At 42.6% G+C, this 24,940-nt stretch overlaps 1 protein-coding gene and 1 long non-coding RNA gene across 2 annotated transcripts; one reads left to right on the top strand and one right to left on the bottom strand.

Moving 5' to 3' along the window:
* Positions 1-7,315: 7,315 nt before the first annotated feature.
* LOC127298282 (uncharacterized) lies at positions 7,316-8,481 on the bottom strand. The gene is made up of 2 exons (XR_007849694.1): positions 8,102-8,481; positions 7,316-7,626 (listed from the first exon to the last, which is right to left on the bottom strand). It is a non-coding gene; the product is annotated as an uncharacterized lncRNA (long non-coding RNA).
* A 3,768-nt stretch (positions 8,482-12,249) lies between these two features.
* Positions 12,250-13,557, top strand: LOC127304195 (aspartic proteinase nepenthesin-1-like). The gene is made up of 2 exons (XM_071821211.1): positions 12,250-12,978; positions 13,318-13,557. The coding sequence occupies exons 1-2, from the start codon at positions 12,250-12,252 to the stop codon at positions 13,555-13,557; spliced, it is 969 nt and encodes a 322-aa protein (XP_071677312.1).
* The last annotated feature ends 11,383 nt before the right edge of the window (positions 13,558-24,940 follow it).

The raw sequence follows: 24,940 nt of genomic DNA, 5'->3' as shown, positions 1-24,940 counted from the left end.
TGTAATGAATGCAGCGATCAAAACAATGGTAATGATATGAGTAAACAACTGAATCATAAAGCAAAGACTTTTCATGAATAGTACTTTCAAGACAAGCATCAATAAGTCTTGCATAAGAGTTAACTCATAAAGCAATAAATCAAAGTAAAGGTATTGAAGCAACACAAAGGAAGATTGAGTTTCAGCGGTTGCTTTCAACTTATAACATGTATATCTCATGGATAGTGTCAATGTAAAGTAATATAACAAGTGCAATATGCAAGTATGTAGGAATCAATGCACAGTTCACACAAGTGTTTGCTTCTTGAGATGGAGAGAAATAGGTGAACTGACTCAACATAAAAGTAAAAGAAAGGTCCTTCAAAGAGGAAAGCATCGATTGCTATATTTGTGCTAGAGCTTTGGTTTTGAAAACATAAAGAGAGCATAAAAGTAAAATTTTGAGAGGTGTTTGTTGTTGTCAACGAATGGTAGTGGGCACTCTAACCCCCTTGCCAGACAAACCTTCAAAGAGCGGCTCCCATGAAGGACGTTATCTCTACCAGCAAGGTAGATCATCCCTCTTCTCTTTTGTTTACACATGTATTTTAGTTTTATTTATGGATGACACTCCTCCCAACCTTTTGCTTACACAAGCCATGGCTAACCGAATCCTCGGGTGCCTTCCAACATTCACGTACCATGAAGGAGTGTCTATTTGCAAAATTAAGTTGCTTACTGATGAATCAGAGCAAAACATGTGAAGAGAATTATTAATGAAGGTTGATTAATTGGGGGCTGGGAACCCCGCGCCAGCTCTTTTTGCAAAATTATTGGATAAGCGGATGAAGCCACTAGTCCATTGGTCAAAGTTGCCCAACAAGAATGAAAGATAAACACCACATACTTCCTCATGAGCTATAAAACATTGACACAAATCAGAGGTGATAAATTTTGAATTATTTAAAGGTAGCACTCAAGCAATTTACTTTGGAATGGCGGAGAAATACCATGTAGTAGGTAGGTATGGTGGACACAAATGGCATAGTGGTTGGCTCAAGGATTTTGGATGCATGAGAAGTATTCCCTCTCGATACAAGGCTTAGGCTAGCAAGGTTATTTGAAACAAACACAAGGATGAACCGGTGCAGCAAAACTCACATAAAAGACATATTGTAAACATTATAAGACTCTACACCGTCTTCCTTGTTGTTCAAACTCTTTACTAGAAATTATCTAGACCTTAGAGAGACCAATTATGCAAACCAAATTTTAGCAAGCTCTATGTATTTCTTCATTAATAGGTGCAAAGTATATGATGCAAGAGCTTAAACATGAGCACAACAATTGCCAAGTATCACATTATCCAATACATTTTACCAATTACTACATGTAGCATTTTCCGTTTCCAACCATATAACAATTAACGAAGCAGTTTCAACCTTCGCCATGAACATTAAAAGCTAAGAACACATGTGTTCATATGAACCAGCGGAGCGTGTCTCTCTCCCACACAAGCATTTATTCAAACAAAAACACAAACAAAAGCACACAGACGCTCCAAGTAAAGTACATAAGATGTGACTGAATAAAAATATAGTTTCAAGAGAAGAAACCTGATAAGTTGTCGATGAAGAAGGGGATGCCTTGGGCATCCCCAAGCTTAGACGCTTGGGTCTTCTTGAAATATGCAGGGATGAACCACGGGGGCATCCCCAAGCTTAGACTCTTCACTCTTCTTGATCATAGTATATCATCCTCCTCTCTTGACACTTGAAAACTTCCTCCACACCAAACTCGAAACAAACTCATTAGAGGGTTAGTGCACAATCAAGAATTTCACATGTTCAGAGGTGACACAATCATTCTTAACACTTCTGGACATTGCCCAAAGCTACTGGAAGTCAATGGAACAAAGAAATCCATCCAACACAGCAAAAGAGGCAATGCGAAATAAAAGGCAGAATCTGTCAAAACAGAACAGTCCGTAAAGACGAATTTTAAAATGGCACCAGACTTGCTCAGATGAAAATGCCCAAATTGAATGAAAGTTGCGTACATATCTGAGGATCACGCACGTAAATTGGCAGATTTTTCTGAGTTACCTACAGAGAATTCTGCCCAGATTCGTGACAGCAAGAAATCTGTTCCTGCGCAGTAATCCAAATCTAGTATTGACTTTACTATCAAAGACTTTACTTGGCACAATAATGCAATAAAATACAGATAAGGAGAGGTTGCTACAGTAGTAACAACTTCCAAGACTCAAATATAAAACAAAGTACTGTAGTAAAATAAACACATGGGTTATCTCCCAAGAAGTTCTTTCTTTATAGCCATTAAGATAGGCTCAGTAATTTTAATGATGCTCGCGCAAGAAATAGTATTTGAACCAAAAGAGAGCATCAAGAGGCAAATTCAAAACAAATTTAAGCCTAACATGCTTCCTATGAAAAGGAATCTTGTACACAAATGAATTCATGAAGAACAAAGTGACAAGCATAAGAGGATAAAACAAGAGTAACTTCACAATTCTCAACATAAAGAGGGGAAACTTAACATTATTAAGATGCATACAACCATGTTTCCCTCTCTCATAATAACTTTCAGTAGTGTCATGAACAAATTCAACAATATAAGTATCACATAAAGCATTCTTATCATGAATCTCATGCATAAAATTATTACTCTCCACATAGGCATAATCAATTTTATTAGTTGTAGTGGGAGCAAATTCAACAAAGTAGCTATCATTATTATTCTCATCATCAAATATAGGAGTCATATTGTAATCATAATCAAATTTATCCTCCATAACAGGCGGTACTAAAAGACCAATATCATTATAATCATCATAAATAGGAGGCAAAGTATCATCAAAGTAAATTTTCTCCTCAATGCTTGGAGGACTAAAAATATCATGCTCATCAAAGCCAGCTTCCCCAAGCTTAGAATTTTCCATATCATTAGCAACAATGGTGTTCAAAGCGTTCATACTACTTTGTTCCATATGCCAAACTAGTGTAAACAAGAAACAAAAAGATGCAATTGCAGGATCTAAAGGAAATAGCTTCGAGCACACACACAACGGCAACAGAAAAGTACTTTACCTGGGACCGGAGTATGAATGCCTTTTACCTTTCCTCCCCGGCACCGGCGCCAGAAAAGTGCCTCGTTGCCGGGATCCGGTGTGTGTGTGCCGTTTACCTTTCCTCCCCGGCAACGGCGCCAGAAAAGTGCTTGATGTCTACGGGTGCTTCTATTCTTGTAGACAGTGTTGGGCCTCCAAGAGCAGAGGTTTGTAGAACAGCAGCAAGTTTCCCTTAAGTGGATCACCCAAGGTTTATCGAACTCAGGGAGGAAGAGGTCAAAGATATCCCCTCTCAGCAACCCCTGCAATCACGATACAAGAAGTCTCTTGTGTCCCCAACACACCTAATAGGTGCACTAGTTCGGCGAAGAGATAGTGAAATACAGGTGGTATGAATAAGTATGAGCAGTAGTAACGGCGCCAGAAAAGTGCTTGCTGGTGTGCAGTTGATGGTAGTAATATTGCAGGAAGTAAAGATGCAGTAAAACAGTAAACAAGCAGCGATAGCAGTATTTAGGAACAAGGCCTAGGGATCATACTTTCACTAGTGGACACTCTCAACATTGATCACATAACAGAATAAATAAATAGATGCTAGACTCTACACCCTCTTGTTGGATGATGAACACCACTAACTGTGTAGGATTACACGAACCCTCAATGCCGGAGTTAACAAGCTCCACAATATTCAATGTTCATATTTAAATAACCTTAGAGTGCATAACAGATCAACATAACCAAACCAAGTACTAACATAGCATGCACACTGTCACCTTCACACTACGAAAGGAGGAATAGATCACATCAATACTATCATAGCAATAGTTAACTTCATAATCTACAAGAGATCGCAATCATAGCCTACGCCAAGTACTACACGATGCACACACTGTCACCATTACACCGTGCAGGAGGAATAAACTACTTTAATAACATCACTAGAGTAGCACACAGATAAATTGTGATACAAAACACATTGCAATCATAAAGGGATATAAATAAGCACTTCACTATGTCATTCATAACAGTGAATAAGTATTCTGTGAAAATAGCCTAAGAGACCCACACGGTGCACACACTGTCACCTTTACACACGTGGGACAAGGAGTCTCCGGAGATCACATAAGTAAAACCCACTTGACTAGCATAATGACATCTAGATTACAAGCATCATCATATGAATTTCAATCATGTAAGGCAGCTCATGAGATTATTGTATTGAAGCACATAGGAGAGAGATTAACCACATAGCTACCGGTACAGCCCCGAGCCTCGATGGAGAACTACTCCCTCCTCATGGGAGACAGCAGCGTTGATGAAGATGGCGGTGGTGTTGATGGAGAAGCCTTCCGGGGGCATTTCCCCGTCCCGGCGGCGTGACGGAACAGAGACTCCTGTCCCCCAGATCTTGGCTTCGCGATGGCGGCGGCTCTGGAAGGTTTTCTCTGGTTTCGTCGAACGTGGTAGGGTTTTCGCGACGGAGAACTTAAATAGGCGGAAGGGCAGCGTCAGAAGGGGTCTGGGGCCACCAGACACTAGGGTGGCGCGCCCCCCTGCTGGGCCGCGCCGCCACCATGTGTGGGCCCCCTGTGGCCCCTCTCTGGCGGCTCTCGGGTGTTCTGGAAGCTCCCGGGGATTCTAAGATGCTGGGCGTTGATTTCGTCCAATTCCGAGAATATTTCCTTACTAGGATTTCTGAAACCAAAAACAGCAGAAAACAGGAACTGGCCCTTCGGCATCTTGTCAATAGGTTAGTTCCGGAAAACGCATAATAATGACATAAAGTATGCATAAAACATGTAGATATCATCAATAATGTGGGATGGAACATAAGAAATTATCGATACGTCGGAGACGTATCAATGCGCCTAGATTGTGTTTGTTGTGAACGTGGTCGTCCTCCTTTCTCAATAACCCTAGGTATATATTTATAGTCCGTGGACTTTCTAATTCGGGAATAAACCTAACCGTGTACGAGCTAAACTCTATCTCTTAATTCTAAACTAAGATGCGATCTACCATAATGTACAGATACACGGGCAATCTAGCCCAAACTCTCGTACAAGGCCGATTTAGAAACACTTCATGCGCATATCCTCCAAGCCCATCTCAATTACGGCCCATCTCTTGATCCGGTTAAAATCTGGTGATAACACATCGTCATCGAGAAAGCTCTGGTCAGGGTAGGTAAGTTGGCCGTCGGTACAGACTGGCCATCGGCACATTATTTTTGAAAATGTGCCGACGGTTTTACCCTCGGCATAGTATTATAAAATTTTCAAATTTATTTTTGAAAAACAATTCAAATTATGTTTTTTGAAAAAATTGAAACATTTATTTTTATTTTTCTATGCCGACGGATTTACTGTCGGCATATCATTAAATTTTTTTTTTTCACTTTTCTTCTTCTTGTTTTTCACTTGTTAATCTTTCACAATCACACTTTTAATTCAAAGTACACTTAACCTTAGGTCAAATTGCACTTGTGGTCAAACTGCCCATTCGGTCACCATCCTCACACTACTTCCGCGGGCCAGCACGCTTAATTTCTTGGTTCTCTTCGGATGAGATTCCATTAAAAAAATAACACCTTGTTATTAATACTACAATTTCAATCATAATAACCCTTTGACCGTTATGCCTCACCTCTATATTTTTGAATTCTAAACAATTAATTAAGTAAACAACAATGAATATATAAAAATAATAATAATATAAAATTTGAAAAACAATTAAATGATTTTATTTTTTATCCTTTTATTTAATATGGAATAATTAATATCAGTAAATGTGAATTTGGTAAATAATATGTCTAAATTGATCAGAAAAATGAGAGGAATACAAATATGACATCCATATCATCTTTTGAACCTACAAAGTTAACTTACCCAAAAATTATGAGCACTAGTTGAATGCACGTGCGTTGCTACGGTCTGCTTAAGTTTTTTTATCCGAACTTATAAATAATGTATACATGAAAATTCACATCCAAATAGCCACATAATGTTCTAGAAACAAATATATTTCACTTTTCTTAAAATTTAATTCCATAGAATTCGCCATCATATGCTTTTACTATTCTTAAAATATAATTCCATATAATTCAGCATCATATACACAGAGAACAACTCAACAATTATCTTTCGCCGACTAAGTTTTCCCTCGCTCTCCATTCTCAAGACGGCGGCTTCACATAATAGCTTTCAAAGAGATGTTAAAGATCTTTGCAACTGATTAGAGCATCAATTCAATTGTCTGTATTCTCATGCCCTCAGTTCGGTTGTGCCTTATATCATCACAGTTACACCCTTTGGTGCGTCTAGAGAGACAGTATGATCTATACACCAAACAAATGAGAGTTCATTTCTACTTATCAATCCTCTCCGCATTATCAATTGGTACATCTATGCTATGTATTTATAAAATTCTGGGACTTTTCAAGTGCGTAATGCATCACAATCTTTATTTTACCGCTTCTGCTTACAACACTCTCTTGTTCTATGTCCTTCCCAATCTCACCCGCATGAAGACATTGTGTCCAATGGGTTCTTCAAAGTCGGAACAGTCTTCTACTGTACCTATTTAATGTTGGCCATCAACATCTCAAGGTGGTGAACAAATTATCCTAGACGAGCCTTCTGCAACCATTTGCAAAACATTTTTGCGATAAAAGGCGGGCTCGAATCATTTGAAGTCATGCATTTAAAAATCAACACATGAATATGAAAATCTAGTGTATGAAAATTTAAAGATATTCTCACAGTTCATCCCAATTTGCTAGAAACTAATCAGTTGTCAACTTAAGTAATTCAATCTCATCCATTAGTACATTATAAATTATAATATAAACTCAAGCGATCAAACCCTTGCATGTTGTCATCGTCAATCCAGTATAATTTATAAGTACACTTACCTGGCATGAAATTCAGAACATCACTGTACACGCAAATAAAGTATATGCCCCTCCTCCCCTCCTTAATGTATTCCCCACTTTGCATGTTTAAACTTTAAGGTCACCCTAACTATGCAACAATATACTGAAACAGTACTGCCTCTTATCATTATTAATAAATGAAGTGGCACAGGCAAAGCATCAAACGAAGCTAATCTCCTCCACCAGCCAGTTTTGGAAGGGACACAAGTCTTCCCTTGTTAATTTGGAGAGGAGGAGGGCCATGCACAACGAGAATTCAAAGATCATAAGATCAATATCAGATTACTTTTACGCATGCTTCAACAAATATCTGAAGATAATCCCAATAATCAGTAGTTTTCTCTTTGCCAAAAAATTCATGAGATGTAGACCTGATACAACAGTCGGTTAATATTTCATCCATTTGATGATTTCCTCTTTAATGACTTCACAAACTGAATAACAATACGCATTCTTTGAACAAGGATGGGATTGCCAAGCCACCTGCAAATTACCTCTGCCTGGTCTAACAAGAATACAGGATGATGCAGCCATGCCGGTCCGGCTCCATTGCCGTGCATGCCATCGAACATCAGCAGCCGTGGCCCATGGAGAGCCTTGAGGTGTTTCCCGCACACGGCTCCTGCCAGGGATCAACAGGGCATTAGATTATCCATCCATACACAATCAATATACATGAGGGACTACAGACTTGGTCAACACAAAGATGCGCTGCAAAATTGCAGCTCCTCATTCCATGGACGAAGGTGAAGGTGAAGGTGAAATCAATAACTCGATGGTGTACACGGTCCCATGTTATCCAACATTTGGTTATCACGCATGTTCCACAAATTCGTCAGTTTTCTTTTTTGCGAATACAAATCCATCAGTTCAGAACAATGCTCGTGCACGCACAAAAGGTACATACCAAATGCATCAGTAAGAATTCATATGCACGCTTTTGATGTCAGACAAAATCAATTCTACGGAGTAATATACCTGGGAAGGATCTTAATCATAAAAAAGTGATTCTTCTAAATACATCCATGTTCATCACTGTAACAATTAAAGGTAGAAGTCGATTTCCTCTAGAAATTCAGGTGTGGATATTTTTATACCTTTGCAGATGTGGTTGAGCTTCAATCATCAACAGGCAACGCAGTGGATATCGGCAGAGTGAACGGGCGGGCTCCCGTGGTGAGGCAAGGTCGCTGTGGACGATGGCGGAAGGACGGCGGAGTGACCAAGCTGACGGCCATAGCGTTGGTGTGCGGTTCGTCGGCTTCCGGCGCGTGTGACATCGGGCACGGGGATTATGACGGAGATTGCAGCAGTTGTGTCTCTGCTGTACTTTGGGTAGTCGGGCGTGGGAACTCGGCGGCGGGAGGAAATTATAGTGGTGGCGTCTCTGATGCGGTGGGGTAGTCAGGTGCGGGCACCGGCGAGCGCGTCGTCGGTGTGAGGAGTTAGTACCAGAGCGAAAACATGGGATCGCAGCGTCATAACGGGGATAGGCTCGAGCTGAACTTTTTCCCGTGGTAGGTGGCGATTGATTAGGAAACTTTTTTTTTAGATATCACTGATTTAGGAAACTGTTTTGCGGGATTAGCACCCGAGCAAAAATAACGGATGATTCGGCATACAACTCTGTAGGGTAATCTGAGTCGTTAGATCAAAAATATGTATGGCGCGGATGATCTGAAACTCCTTCATCAAACATTGAGTGGTGTAGAGAAGATTCCTTGATTTTTGGCGAATGTTGAACGTGAATGTTTTGTACAGATCTGATCTTCACAATACTAATGGGACGTGATTTTTTTCCTGGTTTATGTCGATCTGATTGGTAGGAAATAAATTATTATTTTTTTCCATCTAGAGCGATGTGGGTTTGATGGACGTTTTAAGGATGATTTGATAGGTAATGGACGGCTGAGATTGCTCCAATGTTTAATGTCAAAGTGACACACCATCCGCAACTGCAATATAATAGTAATAAAGAAGATTAGATATGACCGACTTTATCGGAAATGAGGTGGGAAATGGTCCCGGCATGACATAGTTTGCCAAAACGAGGTCATATTTGGCACGTATGTGGGCCCTAGGATGGGAAGCAAGACCCCGGACGTGGATTTTTAATCCGATCCACGGGCGACCATTTTTCATTTTTAGCGTGTCCACACGGTTTTTTTTGTGTGAAGCACTACATGAGTCGCATAGTATGACGCCAAACCTCCGTGTGGTGATAGTAGACCACCTACACACCACCTATCACATGCCATGTGCACATGTTAGCTTTTCGGGAACCCGTGCGGCTTCCGGCGGTGTCCCACCGAATCCGGTGGAAACTGACCGGATTTGAACTAGGGGTCAACTATCCGTCACTCCAGACATTCTGGAAAATATGTTTTTAGTTCTACGACGCATCATTATATCTGCTAATTTTTGTCCGTTTAGTTTGTTCGCGAATGGGTGCACCCGCACGCCTGGTACGACGATACCGCATGTCCCGAGGACCCTGTTTTGGCCAAATGGCAATTTGAACGAAGTCAAAAAAATCCCACGGAGTCGCGTGGTGTCATTTTATATGTCATAGTAACTATTCCGTTTGTCAAAATTGGAATACGGCAATTATTTTGAAAAAACCTTCACGAAAAGGGATATCACGTCCGGAGTTCTATGGATTTCAGGGGAAATGTGGTGGGAAACGGCCTCGGCATGACATAGTTTTCCAAAACAAGGTCATATTTGGCGCGTGTGTGGGCCCTAGGATGGGAAGAAAGACCATCGACACGGATTTCTAATCCGATCCATGGGCGACCATTTTTTATTTTTAGCGTGCCCAAACGGTTTTTTGTGTGAAGCAACTACGTGGAACGCATTTTAGTATGACGCGAAACCTCTGTGCGGTGATAGTAAAGCACCTACGCACCACCTATCACATGCCATATGCACGCGTTAGCTTTTTTAGGAACCCGTGCAGCTTTCGGCGGTGTCCCGCCGAATCCACTGTAAACTGACCGGATTTGAACTAGGGTCAACTATCCGTCGCTCCAGAAATTTCGGAATTTTTTTTTGTTCTACGACGCATCATTATATCTGCTAATTTTTATCCGGTTAGTTTGTTCGCGAATGGGTGCACCCGCACGCTCGGTATGGCGATACCGCATGTCCCGGGGGCTTGTTTTAGCCAGATGGCAATTTGAACGAAGTAAAAAAATCCCACGGAGCCGCGTGGTGTAATTTTATATGTCATAGTAACTATTCCGTTCGTAAAAATTGGGATACGGCAATTATTTTGAAAAACCCTTCACGAAAAGGGCTATCACGTTCGGAGTTCGATGGATTTAAGGAGAAATAGGGTGGGAAACGGCCTCGGCATGACATAGTTTGCCGAAACAAGGTCATATTTGGCACGTGTGCGGGCCCTAGGATGGGAGCAAGACCCCGGACGCGGATTTCTAATCCGACCCACGGGCGACCATTTTTTACTTTTAGCGTGCGCAAACATTTTTTTTTGTGAAGTAGCTACATGGGCGCATTTTAGTATGACGAAACCTTCGTGCGAAGGTGGCCACCTATCACATGCCATGTGCACGCGTTAGCTTTTTGGGAACCCATGCGTCTTCTGGCGGTGTCCCGCCGAATCCGCTGGAAACTAACTGGATTTGAACTAGGGGTCAACTATCCGTCGCTCCAGAAATTCCGGAAAAATTGTTTTTAGTTCTACGACACAACATTATATGTGCTAATTTTTGTTTGTTTAGTTTTCTCACGAATGGGTGCACCCGCACGCCCGGTACAGCGATACCGCATGTCCTGGGGGCCCTGTTTTGGCCAGATGGCAATTTAAACGAAGTCAAAAAAAATCACACGAAGCCGCGTGGCGTCTATATGTCATAGTAACTATTCCGTTTGTCAAAATTGGGATACGTCAATTATTTTGAAAAACCCTTCACGTAAAGGGCTATCACGTCCGGTGTTCTATGGATTTCAGGGGAAATGAGGTGGAAAACGACCTCGGCATGGCATAGTTTGCCGAAACGAGGTCATATTTGGCACGTGTGTGGGCCCTAGGATGGGAAGCAAGACCCGGGACGCGGATTTCTAATCCGACCCACTGGCGACCATTTTTTTCATTTTTAGCGTGTGTGAAAGCCATGAAACATTGAACATTATAGCTCATTTCTAAGAAGGTTTGTTTTAGGTATTTGAAATATTCCATTTTGATATTTTTCTAATATAGATCTTATTTTTCTGCAAAATTTAATATATTATACTTATTTTTCTCAATTAGAATAATTTAGTTATGCTTTTTCGAAGAGTGACGGGGAGAAATAGAAAATAGCTATGCCAACGGTATAACCGTCGGCACAGGCCTGAAGTGAAAAAATATATAAAAAATGTTGTGCCGACGGCACCTCCGGCCTGTACCGATGGCAAGTTTAACGCCTACGGCCATCCTTATCGCTGGTTTCCGGAGGCTCGTGTGCCGACGACCCCGATATTTGGTCGTCGACACATACGAGGGCCGTCGGCACATCTGTGCTCTCCCGTAGTGTGAACTACTTAAGTCATCGACATTGTACAAGGCATAGTAGAGTTTAGACACTTAACCTTTAAAAATAAGGCCAGCCTGCCACCTTATCGGTTATTCCGCCCCTGATGGCAACATCAATGTCGACATGCCATATATCCATACTACAATGAGTTCTGTAAAGTTAAATATTGTGTCACCGTCGAGAGCTTGTAAGGCTAGTCATAGTGCTAGTATCATAAGGAGTATCATGCATGCCACCTTAGCAAAAATCTAATGTGGCACCATAATTAATGATGAGAGATATGCTAGTGGTATCATAATATGATACTATATGATAGCACGTGAAACTAGATAATTTAATGTCAAATACGGAGTATATCATATACACACAATTACATTGAGATTGTACAAATAATTAAATATCATGAGATTATGATAGTACTATATGATACTAATCACGTAGTATCATATACTCGTATCATATAGATAATACCACTATATAATACTTTGCACTGTGGCCAGCCTAATGAATCTATTCATGTTGTCAGTTATCCTCTGTCCTCTTGACCCAGATCTTGTCACAAGGTGCCGAGTCTTACCCAAATCTAGCATCAAACAACATCCTAGCTAATCCTATATAGCTAGGCCGGCGAGCAATCCTCAGCTCGACTCTTCAAGCCAAGTTTTCCTCTTAGAAATTTACTTGACCATTTCTTCTAGCCTGGCTTCATGGCTACCTTGCTGAGCATACTTCTTGCTGCCTCCGTGGCTGGCTCGGTGGCACAATCGCCGTCCGGCTATCGCTCGGCGCTGACCCACGTGGACTCGAAAGGTGGCTTTACCAAGACAGAGCTGCTGCACCGAGCAGCGCATCGGAGCCGCCTCCGAGCAGCGACGATGCTATCGGGTTATTCCACCACCTCTTCCAACTCGACCTCCCGGCCAAGGCTGCAGTCGGGCCAAGCCGAGTACCTGATGAACCTCGCCATCGGGACGCCACCGGTTCCGTTCGTCGCCCTTGCGGACACCGGCAGCAACCTCATCTGGACGCAGTGCCAGCCATGCAAGCTCTGCTTCCCGCAGGACACGCCCATCTACAACACCTCCGCCTCGACCAGCTTCTCCCCGGAGCCTTGCTCCAGCGCCATGTGCCAGAGCCTGCAGAGCGACAACAATTGCACCCTCAACTCGCAGTGCATGTACTACTACGATTACGCCGACGGCGCCTACTCCGCGGGCGTCTTGGGGAGGGAGACCCTCACGTTGGGCACTACTGCGTCGGCCGTCTCTGCCAGCGACGTTGCGTTCGGTTGCGGCAGCGACAATGGCGGCGACTCGTTCAACTCCACGGGGACGGTCGGGCTCAGCCGCGGGCCGCTGTCGCTTGTGGCGCAACTAGGGTTCGGGAAGTTCTCATACTGCCTCACCGACTTCTTCCTGCCCAGCCTGAGCAGTCCAGTCCTGTTTGGCTCCCTCGCCGAGCTGGAACCTAGAGGAGGCGACACCATGCAGACGACGCCACTGGTGCAGAACATGGCGTACCCGTCATGGTACTATATCTCCCTTGAGGGCATATCTCTCGGCGACACTCGCCTGCCGATTCCAGAGCAGGCTTTCCAGCTGCGCAACGACGGCACTGGAGGGATGGTCGTGGACTCAGGCACCACCTTCACTATCCTGGAGGGAAGCGCTTTCATGGTGGTCTTGGATCATGTGGCCGAGGTGCTCGGTCACCCGGCAGTGAACTCTTCCAGCTTTGAAATCCCTTGCTTCCCGGCTCCAAGCGGCCAGCGGCAGCTTCCACCCATGCCGGACATGGTGATGCACTTCGCCGGGGGCGCGGATATGAGGCTACACAGAGATAACTACATGTCATTTGACGAAGAGGGGTCGTCGTTCTGTCTAAACATGCTCGGTGATGATGCGACATTGTCGGGTTCAGTCCTCGGTAATTTCCAGCAGCAGAATATACAAATGCTGTTTGATATCACCGTTGGGCAATTATCATTTGCGCCAGCTGATTGCAGCATACTCTGAAGCTCGTAATACTGTACTTGATGTTTTGTAATTTGAGACAGTGGTAAGACTAGTTAAGCAAAAAGGAAAAGCAATTCCTAAGTGAATGCATGAGTACTAGGAAATCTCGATTAACATACCAACTTTTAGCATTTCATTTTGGACTCAAGGTCAAGTAAGAAGTGGGTTGTTCACTTGTTCTGATGCCAACCACAATTTTCTGAAACTTTGATTTTCTTGTTTGTGTGTCACATCTCTTTTTTTTTCGCGGGCACGCGAATAGCGTGCCATATCTTTATAGAATAGAGCAACAAAAATACAAGAAGCCAAAGGGGATGCGAACATCTATCCCCGGCCAACCCACGCACACCACCAAAACCTAAAGACCTACTCTCGCAACATGACTCGCCACTCCTCTCCCCTCGCTGCCCACCAAAGGCTGAACTCCTCTAGAATTCTATTTATGATCTGCTCCGTGGACCACTGCCTCTCTAAGTTCCTGAAGACATGGGCGTTCCTTTGCTTTCAAAGCGTCCCTATCAACAAGACCAATGTGTCAAAGCCTCTCCTAGCCTCCCTCCGCAGCCTCTTCCTCGGCTCCGTCCACCACCTCTCCAAATTTGTGTTCTCCTGCGGTTCCTGTAGCTGCGACCCCAGCTTTCTCAAGCAGTCAAACCAGACCATCTTGGCATACAGACACTGCGAAAGAATATGGTCAACATTATCCTCTTCCTGAAGGCAAGTGCCGCAGGGGTCTAGGTGATCCTGCAGGCCATGCTGAGCCCTCCTATCCGAAGTCCAGAGCCTACGTCTTATCGCCAGCCAGCCGAAGATTTTGCATTTTAGGGGTGCAAAAGATCTCCATATCGGCTTAGCCATACTCCATGTGATCCTTCCCTGGGCAGAGCATGTTGTAGGTCACACTGGTAGTATACATCCTAGACGCTGACCCTTTCCAAGTGATCTGATCCTGTTGCCTGCCAAAACCCACCGGCGAGCAGCGACGAGCAACACGGAGAGCCGGGAGGCTCCCAGGACTGCTGGTGGGCCCTGGTCCCTCGGGCAACGGCCCGCAATGCTCTGGCACACGTCCTGACGGTCGCAAGGGCATGCCACCTGACCTATACCTGGTCAGGAAGTTGTTGGATCGCTTCGATTAGTTTCCTGCATGGTAGACACGTAAACATTAAATACGAGCCCGATCGGCTCTCAGGTTGCCCTGTGAATCGGCTCAAAGAGCCAATTGCCCCATGGTTCACGTTGGATTTACGATGACATGGGGATCCTGCTTGATCAAAACAAAGTTAAATCAATCTACGACAGTTTAGGGTTTTCACCGCATAATCGGAACATCCTACACGTAGTTGAGCCTAGCAGATACGAAAGATGATGGAAAACCAGTCCTAAAAGAGGCCTAAAAACCAACATAAAGTCAATTCCCGGAACAATCCCTCTTAGGACTAACAAACCATGCCTCACGCACTACCGGATCGTTCAACCCGTTTGCAAGGCCTAACCATGCGGATATCAAACTAATCCTTGGAGAACAAGGAGCAACTATAACAGATCGGATCTACTAAATAAAGAACAAGCAAGATGCTGCCCTTACACCTAAGATAGGTGTAAAGGCAGCTAGATATCGAGGGGTAGCATGGCTAAGCAAGCATATTCAGAAAAGCATCGATGCAAGCCCCAAAACATCTACGATAAGGGTGTTACTCGCCATCAACAAGGCTTCAGTACGAGCAACACCAGATAACGAATAAATGATATCGCCTAGATCGCAAGATGCGATCTAGGCAGCATGATGCTTACCCGGAAGAAACCCTCGAAACAAGGGGTGGCGATGCGCCTAGATTGTGTTTGTTGTGAACATGGTCGTCCTCCTTTCTCAATAACCCTAGGTACATATTTATAGTCCGTGGACTTTCTAATTCGGGAATAAACCCAACCGTGTACGAGCTAAACTCTATCTCTTAATTCTAATCTACCATAATATACAGATACACGGGCAATCTAGCCCAAACTCTCGTACAAAGCTGCTTCAGAGACACTTTATACGCAAGTCCTCTAAGCCCATCTCGATCACGGCCCATCTCTTGATCCGGTTAAAATCTGGTGATAACACATGCCCTCCTGGTTTTGGTAATGATAATTTCAAAACCACTCTGTTTTTTCTTCGTAGGGTCACGTCGTGGCAGAGCAGAACCATCACAGTATCCTTTCATCATGATGCCTTGCCTTCTCAACTTCTCTGCACGATTTGACAGTTTTGGCACCATGTCCTTGGAAACAGTCGTAGCATTAAATCTCCACTATATCCCCTTTATTTAACCGCGTCGAACAGTTCGCTTCTTCGTCCCCCTGCTCCACATTAGCCATCGGAAAACCCTCCTTCGCACCATGGATTCCTCCTCCTCCTCCTCTGCCTCATCGGGTCTTTCCTCCCTATCCTCTTCTTCTCGTGAGCCGACGCCGGAGTGGGGCTCGTTGGCGGCGCACGATATCCTCGCCCCAACGAAGTGGGACGAGGAGGATCACGATTCCTCCGTCTGGTCCGAGGATGACAAGTCCTTGACCGACGGAGAAGACGACTTCCAGTTCCTCGTCGATGGGGAGCTGGAGGCGGAGAGCGAGGATGACTCCTTCTCCTGGGACGACTTCACCTCCTCCGACGAGGAGGAGGAAGAGGAGGATGACACCTCCTCCGACGAGCCGCCGGCGAAGCGCTTCCGCGCCGGGTCGGATGCCGATGACGACGACGAGGAAGAGGCCCCTGCCGAGGGCTACGGCAGCAGTGACGAGGAGCCCGCCGGTAGCAGCGCCGACGGCAGCTACGACGGCGACGATGAGGGCGGTGATGTCTACGGGTGCTTCTATTCTTGTAGACAGTGTTGGGCCTCCAAGAGCAGAGGTTTGTAGAACAGCAGCAAGTTTCCCTTAAGTGGATCACCCAAGGTTTATCGAACTCAGGGAGGAAGAGGTCAAAGATATCCCTCTCATGCAACCCTGCAACCACAAAGCAAGAAGTCTCTTGTGTCCCCAACACACCTAATAGGTGCACTAGTTCGGCGAAGAGATAGTGAAATACAAGTGGTATGAATGAATACACTACAAAGGAAAACAATTTTTTTGACAAATCACTTTCGTCATGTTAAGGCCAATTTTCGTCAAGGATTACTTCGCGGTGACAAAATTTGATCGTCATGGGGTTCGTCAAGGAAGCTCCGTCATAAAATATCGGGGGTGACGGTATGCATTTTTTCGTCAACGTCAAATGTTTGATGGTGACGACCTGCAAATTCGTCAACATCAAAGGTTCATTGTTGACAGACAGGTTTGTCACGAAAAATTGCAACTTTCGTCAATATCTAAATCTTGGGAAGTTTCTGATTGGTCCAAAAAAAGCATACGTGGCCTTACATGTGGGTCCATTTGGCTTCTGACAACATGGGTCCGACGGCGCTGACATGGATATCTGTCATGTGGGACCGGCATGGTGCTATTTTGGTGGGACCCACAAAATATTATGACAAGCTGGACCCACAATATTCTGACCGGTGGGATCCACAAAATTCAGACAAGTGGGACCAGGTTGTTGCCGACATATGGGTCCCAATAATGCTGACTAGTGGGACCCACAAATTCTGACAAGTGGGACCAGAAATTGGTGCCACGTGGTTTCATTTAATAGTGACGTTGTGACATTTTCCGTCACCTTTTGAATTTGACAAAATTTGAGAGCATTTGAATTATTTGCGAAATTTGGGAAACAAAAAAACTGGCGAAATATCAAAAAGTAGACAATAAATATCATACTTAAATGGTGGCACAAGAAGTATATATGTCTCTCACAGACCGAAAGATTCATAAGAAAATTACAATTTGAACACAAAGAAATTAAAAGACCTATGATTAATAATGTTGTAGGACGGTGGTGCAATAGATTAGTTGCCCTGGGATTGAGACATGGATGGTGGCTGGGATGTCCTCAAGAGCAAATTAAGCACGGCATCCATTTCTGTCAGCCTCTTTTCATAAGCCAGAGTCTTTTCTTCTTGGGCTTTCTTCACAGCTTCAAGTTCTTCCTCCTGCTTCTTCCTGATCTCTTCAAATTTTTCATCTTGTTCTTGCAGTCTTGCTCGCATCTCAACGTGGTACGTTTCAGCTGCATGTAAGGAGTTATGCTCTTGATCTGCCGATCTTTGTTGTAGCTCTCGGATGCGTGTAGTCGAGACGAGAAGACTTCTGGAACTTGTTGCGACGCCCAATCTTGGTAGGAATGTGCTGTTGCAGGTGGTGGATGGGCTTTTCTCGCTCAGAACTAGCTGAACAATTTGCAAATCAGTCAAATCAGGTTCATCTTCATTGCGTGGCGCCGCTTTTTTTGCCACCATTTGATCCTGCATAAAGATTACAATCATTGCATGGACAACATACAAAACTGGATTATATTATATTGTGGTAATAAGAAATATTTCTTACATATGCACTTTTTGCTTCAAGCACTCATAATGTTATCCTTGTTAGTGTGTGTGATTCTAAAAATTCAATTGGAGAGGTTTCTTCTTCCTGCTGCTTAGCCTTCTGCTTGAAAAAATGTAGAATGCACATTACCATTGTACACTGTGTATGACAGAAGTATGAACTGTATTGGGAAATTCAGAACACTTACTAGATGTTCCCAGTGAGCAACATAGCTTCGAGATCCAGTGGTATGGAACTGTTTCACAGCTTCTCTGTTCTTTCCATTTATTACACACAGTCCCTATGTTCAGTACATGCATTTTATTTATCCAGATCAGAGAAATGTAAGAATTCAGTAGCTGTTATTGAAAGGAATAACGTTTATGTACCTGGTACTTCTCATCAAACCATCTTTTCACCAGTTCTTTCCAGCTTTTCTCTTCTACATGATCTGGCTTCTTGAGATATGCTTGCTCCAGTGTGAGATTTTTAATTTTCGGCCAATACTCCTTTTTAAGCCTATATCGGAACTGCCGAATACTAACTTGCAGCATATCAGTGCACACATCTTGAGCCACCTCATCATTTTTGTCCATATTAAACTTTCCCTTCAAAATAGTGATGCATTAATCAGTAGATTCTTAGATAGTTGATCATGTAGCATACTAATTAGGTTAAACCAAGATTGTACAGGACTCACCGCTACTGTACTTATAGCATGAGGAATGACATGTTTGAGAGTTTCATCTTTCTTGTACTGTGTCCAGTGTGTTGCAAGCGGCTTTTTCACGGATGTGAATACCAACCTCATTGCTCAGCTTTCTTGTTGGACATAATCCTTGGGTCTCCTGACACCAGCAGTGAATTCAATTGGCATCTTATTGCCACCATGTCTTCTTGTGTACTCATGTAGTCCATGGCCCATGGTACGTCTGCGTCCACCTCTCTTTCTCTTACTACCGCCAGATGTTGTCAATGTCTCTGAAAGAAGAGATATGAAATGATTCTCTTTTATATGAAAATATGCGGTACAGTGTTTAGTTTTTACAAATTTTCATACCTTGCCGCTCAAAGTTTACAATTTGATTGTCCTCAGGAGATGAGGTGCTGCCTCCAGATGTCATGATCTGGTTAGGTGAGGGTGCTCCTTCAGTGTTCAGACCAGCAGTGGCCGTCGGCTCATCAGATGACCCAGCTTCAGGTTCAGTTGTTGCCATTGATCTTGTTGCAATGTTGGATGGTGCAACTTCAGGTATGGATCGCTTCTTCTGTGCAACTATTGCAGAAGAAGCAACTATCTGCAAGCAAAGTAGAGGCTACATTAGTAGGAAACATTTAGCATGTACGTATTTCCTATCATAGTTCAGACATAGTTCCACAGACCTGAGCTGAAGTTTTGCCGACAGTGCGCTGATCCTCATCTGAATGAAGATCATCATCAGTAGTAGCTATCTCTTCGGATTCGGTTCATACGAAGGGTCCTCTTCGACCTCCATCTCTTCGCAGTCTGTGTCCTTTAGATTGTTACTAGTTCCTATTTGTACCCCACCATACACTAATGTACGTGCAAAACCAGAGAAATCTTTCTGAAATTTGTGGCCAGGTCCATATCTTTCAGCGAAATTTTTTTCCATGCGTACTACATTTTCTTGCATTTGTTTCTCCTTGGCAAGCTCATATGCCGGCTTGACGGGGTTTTGTGTCTCCGCTGAAATAATCGGAAGAGCGGAGCGTGAACAAAACATAAGAGGGGGCCAATTCCATAGAAAACAGCAAATAATTGTCTTTGCAAAATATTGTACAGCAGCAAATGATTGAAAACATAAGAGTCTACGTATGATGTCGGCGAACAAAACATAAGAGGGGGCATATGCCAGGCTAAGGGACATCATGTGCTTTTAGATATCTACTCGTAACAAATAATTGACACATGAGACTCCCTCGCACACTGAATTTATGCATGTCTGTTGATAGCTGGTTTCAGTCTGTTATTGGACAACTACCACCTCACATGGTGGATACTACCCTTCTGGTTGCTTGGCGGGCTTGGTATGCATGTAATGAGGTATCGGTAGTTCAGTCCTATACCGATAGAAGTTCAGATATGTGCTGATAGAAGTTCAGATATGTGCTGATAGAAGTTCAGATTTGTGCTGATAGAAGTTCAGATATGTGCTGAAATTTGATTTTTGACTTTTGAAAGACATAGATAAACAAAAATTGTGGAAATAAATAGACTGATGAAACAAAGTACATGATTAAAAAACTTCATTACATTGTTAAGACGTGCATTGCACGTGCAAACTAACTAGTTCCATAGAAAACAGCAAACAATTGTTCTAGATCAAACTACGCTTCCCTCTGAAACCGAGGAATAAAAGTCTGAAGCAATGTCGTTGTTCACTGTAGCTCGTCAGGCTGTTTTCGGCAACGGCTGGAATTAGTTCAGTTAAGTGTTTCGGCAAACAATTGTCTATGCAAAAGATTGTACAGCAGCGGGATGGCAAAGATTGTATAGCACAACATGATTGTCTCTGCAATAAAAACGATAAACCCTATACGTATGATGTCGGGATTGGATCTATCAAATATGCAAGATCTAGATATAGGTCAAACGGGCGTGGTAGACATGTAAAACCGATCTCTCGATCTAACCATCCGAAAAACACAACAACAAGCCGATCACCGACAGATTTACCTTGGCGTTTCTTCGAGCTGGGCGCCTTCTTCGGCGTGTGTGCGCGATTTTCCTTCCCCCCGACGTTTCGACGACTGCCGGCCATGGCGACCACCGGCCGGGGAGATAGATGCGAGATGGAAGAACGTCCGGCGAAGACACCGAATCGGGGTGAGCACGAGAGGATGAGGTCGGGGGGTGGGTAGTTAAGATGCTCGTAAATCATGGGGTAGAGGCACGACGTATATAAGGGAGGGCGAAATATTTGATAGGTGGGGTGCACGGGAGGAGTGGAGGGAACAAAAAATTTGGGCGTTTTGGCAGCCGGCGTACTACAATTTGGAGGGAACAAGTTTTTGCCGTGAAATAAAAAATATTACTCTGAAAATGGAACTGTACATGTATATTTTAATTAAAAAATGACAGAAAACGAGTAAAACTCATAATAAATGCTAAATTCAATGTAAAATCATCAGTAACTAGTGGGACTGAGTAAATGTTGTGACATTCATGTGGAAAATTCAAATTTAAATTTTTCATGAGGTTTGGTGTAGTTTGATGTGAATTTACACAAGTGAGGGCATTTTCGGCATAACGGTCGAATCGTCGACCCCGGAAGTTGTAAAACCTTTTGCATGTGAGGTATATGTGAGAACACATCCCACATATACATGTTATTGTTCACACATGTGAGATTTTGTCTGAAAACACTTGTGGAACCTCATGTTGGTTGGGTCGATCCATGTGTGGACCCACATCGATCATGTCGGTGAAGGGCTCCAATTCACGCCAGCTGCACTTCAAAGACTCAGATTGAGCTGCAAATTTTTGTGAGTGGTCATGAAGGGTAGGTATGTGTGCCTAAGGAGTTTCAGATTTTTCTGACAATTTTAGGTGTTTGTTGATTTTTTTATTAAAAAATGACAGAAAACGAGTAAAACTCATAATAAATGCTAAATTCAATGTAAAATCATCAGTAACTAGTGGGACTGAGTAAATGTTGTGACATTCATGTGGAAAATTCAAATTTAAATTTTTCATGAGGTTTGGTGTAGTTTGATGTGTTGAAGTGATGCCTACTTTGGTATAATTGTGCACTTCGTCCACAAATGAGCATTTGTTTTTTATGTATGTTGAAAAAATGACTAACATGCCATAATTGTTCTGACCTAACCTATAGTCCGAACAAAGGCATGTAGTCAACATTTTGTTGTACATTTGAAGTTGTAAATCATATGGTTTTAAATAATTTTGAAGTGCAACTTTATGATTCAATGTATTTTTCGGTGTCGATGTTTTGCCATTGTGAACTTATTGACAGAGATTACATAATAGCAGTGGGCTCCATTTTTGCATGAGATACTTTGTGTTTGACTTTTGAACTTACAGGATAGCAACCACCATCTACCCCACAGCCTCATTAAATAGCGGTTGTAGGCAGTTACTACTACTTATTGTATTTATAATGCCCCTGGTTGGTTTTGCCTTCTGCCCTCCCTTGTTCATGCGGTGAAGCAAGTCTCCTTCATCTTCTTTCTCTCTCTCTTTTGTGCTGAAAAACTCTTTTCTCTCTGAAGATTTTCGTTTGTTTTGAGAGGTAGGAAAATATGTTTTTACATGTCACTACTTCACCTCACCTCCTTTTTCTCTGTTTGTTGAAAATCCTTTTTGTCCTCTGAATAATCTTGTTTGTTCAGATCTATGGATATATGTGTATGGTTTCAGATCTATGGATAGATTTCTATGAATATGCCCTACCTACCTGTATTTTTTACTAGCTTTGGTAATTGCTAAATATACACAGGATGAACTGTGTTGTTTCTGGTTCGATGGGCAATCATTGTCAGCAGAGGCGGGAGACTCTCAGTTCATTTCATTGTTATCTTGGAAGCAGATTTGATGACTTTATGGTATATATCCTTTTTTAGAATGTATCTTTTTTGTTGATAGATTCTAGACTATATCCTTATTTTCTGCATTTTTGTTCTACTGTTTTTCATTTGTGCCTTGTTTTGTGAGGAGGCAGTTCAACAACCTTGTTGGTAATATCTTTTTTGTCGTTACTTCGGATGAAGTGAAGTACAAATTTCATGTTAAGAAAGGCAGTTCGAAGACACGTGTTTTTGGTAGTGGATACCAAAAATTTCTTCATGACTACGACCTAAAAGTTGGTGACTGTATCATGTTTGGGTTTGATAGTGCTCCTGAACTGTTTGGGATTTTTGCAGAAGGTCCTGATGGCACTGAAAAGCATCGTGTCGATGGTAATTCTGTTTTATCCTTTACCATGTGTTGCCCATTTTTTTAATATAACTGATGTTATATCTCCTCTTTTTTTATTCTTTTATTAATTTTAAATTTGTATGCAGAAATTCCAACTGCAGTTGTCCACACTAAAGGTGTTATGCTTACTACTGCTCAAACATTGAAGAAGGAACAACTTCTCCGTGAGCGTGGTCTTGGTCTTGGTGTTGTTTTTGTGCACACCTTGACGAATACTGATTTGAAGGGCAATGGACTGGTATAATTCTCCTTTTCTTTATGTAATCTTAGTTATCCTTTATATCCTTCCCATATATAATTTAATTTTTATTATTCAGCGTATACCGAAGGAAGTTGTTAGGTCCTTGAATATCTCTGAAAGCGGGGAGGCATGTTTTTTTGTTGATGACTATGGCTACCGCCCTCAGGGTGCATACTACACTACTACTGATGGAAGGATGAAGTTCGATTCCTGCTGGTCCGAGTTTACTAAGGAGTATAACTTTGAATCTGGGAATGTTGTTCTCATTCTTTTCAACCAGGGCGGCCGTGGTGGTATTGAAGTTTCAGTTGATATCATATGATATAATCTTTATCATATGATATAATTGTTTTAGTCTACAATTTGTGTGTGCCCATTGTGTGTTTATGTCATTTCGCTACCCTGGCCGCTCTTGTGTGAAGGGATTGTATAGTGGGATTATGTAGGGGGTACACTTTACGATTGACTATTTGGTCCTGCATTTTTTCTACTGCCAGTTCAATTTTCACTGATTTTAATTGTTCATTTTTTGCAAATTAATATGTACTTCCCTGGGCCTTGGGGAAAACAGAACAAGCCCACTAGGCTGGAAGTTAAACAACTGGGTATGATTGCCCAGGTTCCAAATAACAAAAGTAGAACATAGTCTTTGAAACATGACATAGTTTAACCATGAACCTCCAGGGGAACAACTAAACAGAAACTAAATTTAGTAGAGAACATGAGGGCCAACAGCTGGACCGACGAACGGGATGAGGCCAGTCCTGACGTAGTCCTTGAGGAACTTGCCAAAGGCAGCGTGCTTCGCCTTGCTAGCAGGCTTGTGCTTCTGCTTGCTACCTTTTCCAGCTCCCGTCGCGTGCTGGATCAGACACTCGAGATCGTTCGGGAAAACCCTGCCGCAGAATGGGCAATGTGGCTTTCCGTTACGACGGAAGGGATCTGGCCAGTCTTCGACTTCTTGAGCAGAAGCGGCTCTTCCGGTCCCGGTCCTCCTTGTCGCTGTCAAGGTCCTCAGAGTCTTCCTGCGATTTTGAAAGTAAAGAAGAAGTGAGAGAAGGAAATTAACTGAAATACAATTGAAGCATTAAATATTTTTGTATGAACATTATTAAGAATTAATCATGTAGAATCAACATTTATGATCCAGATCCAACCATACATAATTACTTCACTAATATAAATAACCACCAATTTAAACTGTTGTCACAACTTGTTCATGGGTAGTCCAATCATTATTTCAGTATTATAACTAAGCACCAATTTAAGAGAAAATGGTGATTATAAATTTCATGGATCAGGGATCAATCATTTGTTCCCTGAAGATGTACTGATTCATAAAACAATATGGATTCATGACGTCAATAAGCAGGAATTGAACAAAAATTATGGTCATAAATTACATGCAACTGATAATTCATTTGTTCCCCAAATAAAAATGATGTACACACTATGGTTTCATCGTATAAATAAGCACCAGTTTAAGACAAATGGTGATTATAAAATCCATGTATCAGATCAATTAATAGTACCTATAATATAATTCTTGTAATCATAATCACTCTGGTATGATTCATATTCGGATGAATTTAAGTTTGAAATGCAGTGAGCGTTACACTAAGCAAGTATGATTCATCACACAAAAGGAATCATTACAGTTGAATCAAGATGTGCATCAAATATTACAGATCTAGTAACTACAAACCATAAATCAGATGAGCAAGAACCCCAGAATC

Source organism: Lolium perenne, chromosome 5, assembly GCF_019359855.2.
Source record: "Lolium perenne isolate Kyuss_39 chromosome 5, Kyuss_2.0, whole genome shotgun sequence".
Classification (NCBI taxonomy): domain Eukaryota; kingdom Viridiplantae; phylum Streptophyta; class Magnoliopsida; order Poales; family Poaceae; genus Lolium; species Lolium perenne.
The sequence above is the reverse complement of the archived record's forward strand: the minus strand, read 5'-3'. Positions and strand labels throughout refer to the sequence as shown.

What these genes read in the sequence shown, in the direction of transcription:
- LOC127304195 (XM_071821211.1), top strand. Translation starts at nt 12,250, where the DNA reads ATGGCTACCTTGCTGAGCATACTTCTTGCTGCCTCCGTGGCTGGCTCG. An exon ending in TGCCCAGCCTGAGCAGTCCA is followed by an intron (nt 12,979 to 13,317) that starts GTCCTGTTTGGC and finishes GGCCAGCGGCAG; the next exon opens with CTTCCACCCATGCCGGACAT.